This window comes from Oncorhynchus masou, chromosome 15 (assembly GCF_036934945.1).
Source record: "Oncorhynchus masou masou isolate Uvic2021 chromosome 15, UVic_Omas_1.1, whole genome shotgun sequence".
NCBI lineage: Eukaryota > Metazoa > Chordata > Actinopteri > Salmoniformes > Salmonidae > Oncorhynchus > Oncorhynchus masou.
Window position 1 is genome coordinate 55470983 of NC_088226.1, and position 11570 is coordinate 55482552.

The 11570-nt window shown below is 42.3% G+C and overlaps 1 protein-coding gene across 1 annotated transcript; it reads right to left on the reverse strand.

Annotated features, from left to right (window-relative positions):
• Nucleotides 1–264: 264 nt before the first annotated feature.
• LOC135556492 (UBX domain-containing protein 6-like) lies at nt 265–11471 on the reverse strand. The gene is made up of 11 exons (XM_064989735.1): nt 11268–11471; nt 10179–10336; nt 5873–5937; nt 5644–5766; nt 5366–5463; nt 4130–4205; nt 3331–3415; nt 2960–3179; nt 2152–2282; nt 641–789; nt 265–522 (listed from the first exon to the last, which is right to left on the reverse strand). The coding sequence occupies exons 1-11, from the start codon at nt 11348–11350 to the stop codon at nt 397–399; spliced, it is 1314 nt and encodes a 437-aa protein (XP_064845807.1). The 5' UTR covers nt 11351–11471; the 3' UTR covers nt 265–396.
• Nucleotides 11472–11570: the final 99 nt, after the last annotated feature.

Consider the following 11570-nt stretch of genomic DNA (forward strand, 5'->3'; position numbering starts at 1 on the left):
ATACGTTGTAGTCCACAGCTGGTCTGGCTCACAAAACAGCTACTGAATCCTAACCACTAGACAAGCAGTGTGGTCCACCACTCACATGTGAAGCTAGAACTGTATCTGAATATTTGTTGTAAAAGCGGGATTTATGTTGGAGCAGAGCAGAATGGAGTCTCATACCATGCTAAGGTGACTGATTTACACCTACAGTTAGGCAGGGAGCCATTTCACAATCCTCATCCTACATTCAGGGTACAATACAAATAACACTGAATGGCGTTTCTCTCTTCTCCCCCCCGTCCTTTAATGGATTAGTAGTTATTTCTACAGCCTTAAATGTGGTTTGGGGATAAAGGTGTCATCTCCAACCTGGGAGGGGGTAGGAGACCCAGGGACAAACACTGCTTCTGCTCAGCTAAGGGTCTGAATATTCTCCAGTAGCTCTGGCTTGAGGAGTGCAGAGCTCTTTCCACCGCCAGCTGCTATGTCCGCTTGAACTGCGGCATCCCAGGAAAACGTCAGCAGAACCGCAGGGACCTCCAAGAGAGACAGACACTAGTCAGAACCTTCCCTTTGTACAACAAAAGTCAATGGATGGAATTGTTTATTTTACCTGACTTTTACATTGGTGGCAATACTGTGTGTCTCTGCTTACCAGGCTACATTCATTCAGGGCCACCTCTTGGTCCTCCTGGAGTTTGTGTCCTCCAGGCGCCACCAGCTCAAAGGGCTGCCAGCCATCTACCAGGGAGTCCCGCACAAACTGGAAGAGCACAGACACCTTGTCCCAGGCCAGGAAAGTGCCTGAAGGGCATAATGTGTGATAAGAGAGCCATTAGCCACCCAATACAAGTTTAGTAAAGGTAAAAGGATACAACTATAATACGATTTAGGATACAGTTGAAGTCAGAAGTTAACTTTCAGTTTTTCACAATTTCTGACATTTAAATCTAGTAGAAATTCCCTGTCTTAGGATCACCACTTTATTTTAAGAATGTGAAATGTCAGAATAACAGCAGAGAGAATGATTTCTTTCATCACATTCCCAGTGGGTCAGAAGTTTACAAACTCAATTAGTATTTGGTAGCACTGCCTTTAAATTGTTTAACTTGTGTCAAATGTTTTGGGTTGCCTTCCACAATAAGATGGGTGAATTTTGGCCCATTCCTCCTGACAGAACTGGTGTAACAGTCAGGTTTGTAGGCCTCCTTGCTGGCACACGCTTTTTCAGTTCTGCCCACACATTTTCTATGGGATTGAGGTCAGGGCTTTGTGATGGCCACTCCAATGTCCTTAAGCCATTTTGACGACACAACTTTGGAAGTATGCTTGGGGTCATTGTGCATTTGGAAGACCCATTTGTGACCAAGCTTTAACTTCCTGACTGATGTCTTGAGATGTTGCTTCAATATATCCACATAATTTTTGTTCCTCGTGATGTCATCTATTTTGTGAAGTGCACCAGTCCCTCCTGCAGCAAAGCACCCCCGTGCTTCACGGTTGGGATGGTGTCCTTCGGCTTGCAAGCCTTCACCCTTTTTCCTCCTGTTTATATTTGCGTACTATTGTTTGTTCAGATGAACGTGGTAGCTTCTGGCGTTTGAAAATTGCTCTCAAGAATGAACTAGACTTGTGGAGGTCTACACTTTTCTGTGATTTCTTTTGATTTTCCTATGTCAAGCAAAGAGACAGAGTTTGAAGGTAGGCCTTGAAATACTTCCACAGGTACACACCTCCAATTGACTCAAATGATATCAATTAGTCTATCAGAAGCTTCTAAAGCCATGACATAATTTTCTGGAATTTTCCAAGCTGTTTAAAGGCACAGTCAACTTTGTGTATGTAAACTTCTGACCCACTGGAATTGTGATAGTGAATTTTAAGTGAAATAATCAATTGTTGGAAAAATTACTTGTTATGCAAAGTAGATGTCCTAACAGACTTGCCAAAACTATAGTTTGTTAACAAGACATTTGTGGAGTGGTTGAAAAAAAGAGTTAATGACTCCAACTATGTTGAGACAGACTTCAACACTGCAATCAAATTGAGAGGCTACTGCAAAATATACATACAAATGACTATCCATGTCAACGAGCTTCTTTGCTCATATCTTGTTTATACATCTGCTTATCACATTAAAGTAGGTGTTTGTTGACAGATACAGACCCTGCAGTATGTTTCCATCAGGCAGTCGTACTCTCAGCAGGGTGTAATTGTACTTCCTCCTCTCCCTCTGCTCCTCTCTCTCCCGCATGGCCTTGGTACGCAGCATAGTGTTCTTGTCCACCACCTCGTTCCTGAATACCACACAACCACCAAGAATGCACCTTAACACAAAAGTCAAAACTGGAAAAACCCCCCAACAAGAATACACGTCATGTGCACTAACCAAGTGAACCCTACTAACACAGTAATCATTTTATACAATAAATTAATCTCTTAAAGATGCAGAAATCACTCCACCATTTCCAGGTTGCTAATATTCTAATCCTTTCAGTTTGTGACTAAACAAGTATAGTGTAGCGCAGTGGTCACCAACTGGTTGATTGTGACCGAGTGGACAATCACCAAACATTTCTGTAGAAAAGCCAACGATAAAGGCTTGTGTTCCTTTTTTTCTTCATGTTGCGCTGTTGGTGGTAGGTACACTTGATTCGCAAGCCTTGTGCACCGGGCAGGCAAAGTGTTCTCATTTTCAACCATTCCATTCATCTGAAAAGACAAAACTTGCCGACCTGGCAGACCGGGAGATCTGTGGCTAAATCGAGTGAGCATACTGCGCTGGCTAATCGAATAGCTCAAATCACTGTGCCTTCCTACAGCTTTGCCACAGCAAAGAAATAGCGCACATAGAACCGGTCTACCGTTTCTTAGACTTGCTTTCAATGGGAATGAGATCTATAGCACACATTTCTGTGAATTTGGCCAGGTTGCTCAAAGTGACATATTGCAACTTTAAAGAATGAGTCCATACTTTTGCTGCTGCTCCCTCTTGAGCTCTTCTGCAGTGAGGTTGTAGAACTCTGGGGGAAGTTCGAAGCGCATGGCATTGGGGGAGGGTCTGAAGGCCTGGGGCTGGCGGTCCAGCTGGGCTCTGACTGGCTCTCCACTCTGCAGCCGGTCCCTACTCTCCTTCATCACCTCCAGGGATTCTGGATCATGCTCCATCAGCACCAGGAACTCCTCACTCTCCTCTGGGAAAGGAAGACAATCAGCTAATCAATTCACCAAATGCAATCCAACCACTTACCCCTGGTATCCCCTATAGTACAGTACGCCTCTGCAGAAGCATACTAGGCCACACAGACAATAGGAAGCATAGACTGTGCATTTGAATGGGTTTACCTTGTCCTTCCACATCCAGCATGATGCTCTGAAAGCCCATAGCTTCCAAGAACTCCCGACTACCCTCCACAGTCTTCACCTTTTCCTACAGAGAGAGGAGAGAGAGTGAGAGAGAGAGATCTCAGACAGCAAGAAAGAGACCAGTGAATGGACCACATTGACAGAAAACATTGAGTCTCACATTACCCTCCACATGTCTCAAATACAGTGGTGGGAAAAAGTACCCAAGTCTCATACTTGAGTAAAAGTATAGATACTGTACCTTAATAGAAAATGACTAAAGTAAAATTGAAATTCACCCAGTAAAATACTACTTGACTAAAAGTATTTGGTTTTAAATACATTTAAGTATCAAAAGTAAATGAAATTGCTAAAATATACTTAAGTAACAAAAATAAAAGTATAAATAATTTAAAATTCCTTACATAAAGCAAAGCAGACGGCACCATTTTCTTGTTTAAAAAAAACAACAACTTATGAATAGCCAAGGGCACAATCCTACACTTGGACTTTATTTACAAAAGATGCATGTGTTTAGTGAGTGCAACAGACCAGAAGCAGTAGGGATGACCACGTGTTCTCTTGATAAGTGTGTGAATGACAATTTTCCTGTCCAGCTAAGCATTCAAAATGTAACAAGTACTTTTGGTTGACAGGGAAAATGTGTGGAGAAAATTCAATATTTTCTTTAGGAATGTAGTGATGTAAAAGTTGAAAAAATATAAATAGTAAAGTACATATTAAAAAAAACTATGTAAATGGTACTCTAAAGTATTTTTACACCACTGCTCAAATATACCTGGAACACCTTGTTGCTGAGTTTGATCTTCCTGTACTTCTCCTCTGTCGGGTTCTTACAGATGTTTTCAATGTACCTGACAAGATGGGGGGGAAAATGATGGGGTGTCAAGACACTCATTGTGTGAATTCTTGCCAATGTACACTCAGTGGCCAGTTTGTTCAGTACACCACCCCGTTCACACAAATGGTTCGCTCCTACAGACAGTAAGTCACGTCGCCTGCTATATAAAGAAACTTTGAGCGTGATATGCGCGCCAGATCCTGTATCTCAAATGGATGGCCTCCAGGGCTTTTCACATACAGTGTCTAGGGTTTACAGAGAATGGTGCAGAAAAAAAAATCTACATCCAGTCAGCAGCAATCCTGTGTGCGAAAACAGCTTGTTGATGAAAGGTCAAGGAGCATGGAAATAATTGTGCAAGCTAACAGGTGGGCCACAAACAGGAAAATAACGGCGAAGTAAAACAGTAGTGTGCAGAACAACATCTCGGTCACAACTTGTCCGTCCTTGTCATGGATGGGCTATTGCAGCAGACAACCACACTGAGTTCAACTCCTATCAGCTAAAAACAAAAAGAAGTGGCACCAGTGGGTACGCGATCACCAACACTGGACAATTGCGGAGTGTATAAACGTTGCCTGGTCCGACAGATCCCGGTTCCTGTTGCATCATGCTGATTGCAGAGTCAGGATTTGTCATAAGTAGCATGAGTCCGTGGCCCCATCCCGCCTGATATCAACAGTATAGGCTGGTGGTGGTGTAATGGTGTGGAGAACGTTTTCCTGCACACAATAGGTCCCCTGATACCAATTGAGCAACGGTTCCATGCCCCAAAGAATTCAGGTTGTTCTGGAGGCAAAGGTGGGTCCAACCCGGTACTAAATGGGTGTACCTAAAAAAATAAACGGGTCACTGAGTGTATATCACACATTCTAAACCTGAATGCTGATTGGTTGACAGTTGTGGTATATCAGACTGTATACCACAGGTATGACAAAACATTTGTTTTTACTGCTCTAATTAAGTTGGTAACCAGTTTATAATAGCAATAAGGCACCTCTGGAGTTTGTGATATATGGCCAATATACCACGGCTAAGGGCTGTGTCCAGGCACTCCGCATTGCGTTGTGCTTAAGAACAGCCCTTAGCCGTGGTATATTGGTCACATACTACACACCCGCATATCTTATTGCTTAATTATAGGACAGTTCCATCCCCCTCCATGTTTCTCACTTGCTTATGATGTCCACTGCAGCCTTGACTTTCTGCCTGTCCTTGTTGAAGGTATGAACCATCATAATGGAAGCCTCCACTGCATCCTCTTCAAACCGCTGTTGGACAAGACGAGGTTAATCATGTGTAGTCAGGACCATACTAATCAAAAAGGATGGTTTGTGGCAAATTAGTGCTAAGACTTTTTACATCAATACTTCATATCAAAATCAGATCATGATAATTATGCAATCATGATATCATACGACTTTAAAAATGAGAATCACTTCCGGACCTACCATGAAAATGGCTGCTTTAATGTGCACATCTCTCTCACTCTTAGTTAAGGTGGCTCCAGTAAGCGGGCAAGTGAAATACACACCTGTTACTGAGAGAAATGCCAGATCCTTAACATTGGAGCCCTGTAAAAGATTACATATACTAGCGATAAATGACAGACAACTCAATGGCACAAATAAGTTTCTTTGTGAGCAACAGTAAAGTTAATTGATTTAATGTCTTCCTTGCCTCAACAGCAGTTGTCTTTTCCTTCTCAGCTACTGCTGCAGCTTCTGCCTCAAGCTCTCTTTTCACTGTGAAAAATGATTAAAGACCATTACCCACAACCCAATTCTTTATTTCTGACTGCTGCTGTGAAACACCTGCACAGTCTTGACATCAGTCATTTAGCAGCAGTTCTTGGATGCATACACGACCAGTCAAAAGTTTAAGAACACCTACTCATTCAGTTTCTTTATTTGACTATTTTCTACATTGTAGAATAATAGTGAAGACACAAACTATGAAATAACACATATGGAATCATGCAGTAAACAAAAAAAGTTTTAAACAATTCAAAATCCATTTTATTACATTACATTACATTTAAGTCATTTAGCAGACGCTCTTATCCAGAGCGACTTACAAATTGGTGAATTCACCTTCTGACATCCAGTGGAACAGCCACTTTACAATAGTGCATCTAAATCATTAAGGGGGGGGTGAGAAGGATTACTTATCCTATCCTAGGTATTTTATATTTGAGATTCTTCAAACTAGCCACCCTTTGCCTTGACAGCTTTGCAGAAGCTTGGCATTCTCGACCAGCTTCATGGGGTAGTCAACTGGAATGCATTTCAATTAACAGGTGTGCCTTGTTAAAAGTTAATTTGTGGAATTTCTTTCCTTAATGAGTTTGAGCCAATCAGTTGTGTTGTGACAAGTTAGGGGTGGTACAGAAGATAGCCCTATGGTAAAATACCTGCCCTCCAGGACACCTACACCACCCGATGTTACAGGAAGGCCATAAAGATCATCAAGGACATAAACCACCCGAGCCACTGCCTGTTCACCCCGCTATCATCCAGAAGGCGAGGTCAGTACAGGTGCATCAAAGCTGGGATCAAGAGACTGAAAAACAGCTTCTATCTCAAGGCCATCAGACTGTTAAACAGCCACCACTAACAATTTGTAAGTCGCTCTGGATAAGAGCGTCTGCTAAATGACTTAAATGTAAATGTAAATGCTGCCAACACACTGACACTGACTCCAGCCACTTTAATAATGGGATTGATGGGAAATGATGTAAATATATCACTAGCCACTTTAAACAATGCTACCTTATATAATGTTACTTACCCTACATTATTCATCTCATATGCATACGTATATACTGTACTCTATGCATACGTATATACTGTACTCTATATCATACTGTACTCTATATCATCGACTGCATCCTTATGTAATACATGTATCACTAGCCACTTTAACTATGCCACTTTGTTTACATACTCATCTCATATGTATATACTGTACTTGATACCATCTACTGTATTTTGCCTATGCTGCTCTGTACCATCACTCATTCATATATCCTTATGTACATATTATTTATCCCCTTACACTGTGTATAAGACAGTAGTTTAGGAATTGTTAGTTAGATTACTTGTTGGTTATTACTGCATTGTCGGACCTAGAAGCACAAGCATTTCGCTACACTCGCATTAACATCTGCTAACCATGTGTATGTGACAAATAAAATTTGATTTGAAATACTAGGTCCATATTACGGCAAGAACAGCTCAAATAAGCAAAGAGAAAAAAACAGTCCATCTTTACTTTAAGACATGAAGGTCAGTCAATACGGAACATTTCAAGAACTTTGAAAGTTTCTTCAGGTGCAGTCGCAAAATCCATCAAGCGCTATGATGAAACTGGCTCTCATGAGGACCGCCACAGGAATAGAAGACAGAAGCAGAGTATAAGTTCATTAGAGTTACCAGCCTCAGAAATTGCAGCCCAAATAAATGCTTCACAGAGTTCAAGTAACAGACATCTCAACATCAACTGTTCAGAGGAGACTGTGTGAATCAGGCCTTCAGGGTCGAATCGCTGCAAAGAAACCACTACTAAAGAACACCCTGCCTTTCTAAGGTCTTTGAAAGCCAAGTTAACAAAACAGATCACCAACCATTTCAAATCCCACCGTACCTTCTCCGCTACACAATCTGGCTTCTGAGCTGGTCATGGGTGCACCTCAGCCACACTCAAGGTCCTAAACAATATTATAACCGCCATCGATAAAATACTGTGCAGCTGTATTCGTCGACCTGGCCAAGGCTTTCGACTGTCAATCACTGCATTCTTATCGGCAGACTCAACAGCCTTGGTTTCTCAAATTACTGCCTCGCCTGGTTCACCAACTACTTCTCTGATAGAGTTCAGTGTGTCAAATCGGAGGGCATGTTGTCCGGACCTCTGGCAGTCTATGTGGGTGCCACAGGGTTCAATTCTTGGGCTGACTCTTTTCTCCGTATACATCAACGATGTCGCTCTTGCTGCTGGTGATTCTCTAATCCACCTCTACGCAGACGACACCATTCTGTAAACTTATGGCCCTTCTTTGGACACTGTGTTAACAAACCTCCAGATGAGCTTCAATGCTATACAAGTCTCCTTCTGTTGCCTCCAACTGCTCTTAAATGCAAATAAAACTAAATGCATGCTCTTCAGCCGATCGCTGCCCACACCTAACATGCCCTTCCAGCATCACTACTCTGGACGGTTCTGACTTTGTATTTGTCCACATATTCTAATACCTAGGTGTCTGGTTAGACTGTAAACTCTCCTTCCAGACTCATTAAGCATCTCCAATCCAGAATTAAATCTAGAATCGGCTTCCTATTTCGTAACAAAACATCCTTCACTCATGCTGCCAAACATACCCTTGTAAAACTGACTATCCTACTGATCCTCGGCTTTGGCGGTGTCATTAACCTCCAACACACTACTCAGCAATTTGAATGCAGTCTATCACAGTGCCGTCCGTTTTGTCAACAAAGCCCCATATACTACTCACCACTGCAACCTGTATGCTCTCGTTGGCTGGCCCTCGCTTCATATTCGTCGACAAACCCACTGGCTCCAGGTCATCTATAAGCCTTTGCTAGGTAAAGCCAGGCCGGATCTCAGCTCACTGGTCACAGCACGCGCTCCAGCAGGTATATTTCACTGGTCCCACCCCCAACGCCAACTCCTCCGTGGGCCGCCTTTCCTTCCAGTTCTCTGCTGCCAATGACTGGAACGAACTGCAAAAATCACTGAGGCTGGAGACTCATATCTCCCTCGCACTTTAAGCATCAGCTGTCAGAGCAGCTTACAGATCATTGCACCTGTACATAGCCCATCTGTAAATAGCCCATCCAACTACCTCATCCCACATTGTTATTTATTTTGCTCCTTTGCACACCAGTAGCTGTACTTGCACATTCATCTTCTGCACTTCTATCACTCCAGTGTTTAATTGCTAAATTGTAATTATTTCACCACTATGGCCTATTTGCCTTACCTCTATAATCTTACTTAATTTGCACACGCTGTATATAGACTTTTTCCTATTGTGTTACTGACTGTATGTTTTTTTATTCCATGTGTAACTCAGCGTTGTTTGTCGCACTGCTTTGCTTTATCTTGGCCAGGTCACAGTTGTAAATGAGAACTTGTTCTCAACTGGCCTACCTGGTTAAAAAACAGTGGAATAAAAAAGAAGAAGAAGAAACTTGCTTGTGCCAAGAAACATGAGCAATGGATTTTAGACCGGTGGAAATTGTTCCTTTGGTCTGGAGTCCAAATTTGAGATTTTTGGTTCCAACTGCTCTGTCTTTGTGAGATGCAGTGTTGGTGAACGGATGATCTCCGCTTGTGTATTTCCCACCGTAATGCATGGAGGAGGTGGTGTTATGGTGTGGGGGTGCTTTGCTGGTGACACTGATTTAGAATTCGAGGCACACAATCAACATGGCTACCACAGCATTCTGGAGCGATATGCCATCCTATCTGGTTTGGGCTTAGTGGGACTATCATTTGTTTTTCAACAGGACAATGACCCCTCTCGGCTGTGTAAGGGCTATTTCATGAAGGAGAGTGATGGAGTGCTGAATCAAATTACCTGACTGCCACAATCCCCCAACCAAATTGAGATGGTTTGGGATGAGTTGGACCACAGAGTGACAGAAAAGTAGCCAACAAGTGCTCAGCATAAGTGGAAACTCCTTCAAGAACGTTGGAAAAGCATTCCAGGTGAAGCTGGTTGAGAGAATGCCAAGAGTGTGCAAAACTGTCATCAAGGCAAAAGGTGGCTGCTTTGAAGAATCCAAAATATATTTTGATTTGTTTATCGCTTTTTTGGTTACTACATTATTCCATGTGTTATTCATAGTTTTGATGTCTTCACTGTTATTCTACACTGTAGAAAATAGTAAAAATAAAGAAAAATCCTTGAATGAGTATGTGTTCTAAAACTTTTGACCAGTCGTATAGGTATCTAGCTCACCCTGGAGCCGGATGACATCCTGTGAGGTCTGTACCCGTGGGCGTGGCTGCCCCTCGATCCTGGCCAAGGCTGCAGCCCCTGCCTTCTGAGCTCCTTCAGTAGGAGCAGCATAACATGGCTTGGCAGGGCCACTGCTCTGCACCACTTGGGGCTTGGCGCTGCAGAGGACACATTCAACATTTGACTGCAAGATGTGACATATAAAGTCATATAGCCATCTGTACTCACAAGGGGTAGCACCCTAGTCTTTGATCATGACTCTCAGTTCCATTACATTAGACAAGAGTCATTGGACGAAGATGTCTTCTATATGGGCCCCTTTGCTCAGTCTGAACATTAACACCTGTCGCTTGCTGTACGGTTTTGTAAACATAACACTTACATTTTTCATAGAAGCAACAAATAATTTAAGAAAAAGTTCAAATAAGGGTTTCCCAACTCGTTTGACGTTTTTGCCCTAACACTACAAAGCTGATTCAAGTAATACACTAATCATGAAGCTTTGATAATTTGAATCAGCTGTGTAGTGTTATGGCAAAAACCAAAACGTGCACTGAGTTTGGGAATCGCTGGGATAAATTGCTAAACATTTGTTAGGGTTAGTGTTCCCACACGGCCATATCTCTGGAAGACCAGAGGCGACCACCTGTGCTAATTAGCGTGCTCCGACACCTGTGTAAGCTTAACTCAGGAAGTGTTGTTTCGTTGGAGGCACCCATAACTGTATGGATTTGTGTAAAATTCCTACAGTAAAAGGAAGAGATGTATATATTTAAATATTATTACTCGGTGACGAAAGATTAGGGTCATATGTTTCGAAAGCCTTATCGCAAGAGATTGTTGACCAGTCTTAACTTGAAACTGTCGGGAAAACTAGGGAGAAGGCAGAATTCCGACTGAAATTTGAGAACTAGGTTCACCCTGTCCTGAACATTAGAAAAGTAAACAACGGAGCCCATCCAAGTAACGGGTGAGGCCAAGGCCCGGTGAAGGCAACTCTACGAATTAGACATACCATATAACTGTCAATTATATTAACTAAACTGACAACAGCATACCAGCTATCGTTAGCTCGCAAAGTTTGTTTACCTAGAGTCTTCTGTGAGTTTCTTTCCTGGCCCAGCTGACTTGAATTTTAAATCTTTCTTCATATCCTCAAAAAATTTCTTCATTGTTTACTGTTTATCACAGTAAAATAGCCTGGGAATACAGCACAGGTGAATAGGTGCGCCGAGGTGAGAAAGCTTAATAAATTGTTGCCATCAAAATGCAAGGGAGGAAGTGGACCGGAAACGGGTGTGTCATTTATTACTGGTAAATTGTGTACATCAGCCTCTGGTGGTCTGGAGGATGTACAATCATGATGCTGTGTTCCAACGAAATACATTAATC

Coding starts and splice junctions, on each gene's coding strand:
- LOC135556492 (XM_064989735.1), bottom strand. CDS start 11,350: ATGAAGAAATTTTTTGAGGATATGAAGAAAGATTTAAAATTCAAGTCA. Junction 2,283..2,959: donor AAGAGGGAGCAGCAGCAAAA/GTATGGACTCAT, acceptor TGTGGTATTCAG/GAACGAGGTGGTGGACAAGA. Junction 790..2,151: donor TGATGGAAACATACTGCAGG/GTCTGTATCTGT, acceptor TATGCCCTTCAG/GCACTTTCCTGGCCTGGGAC.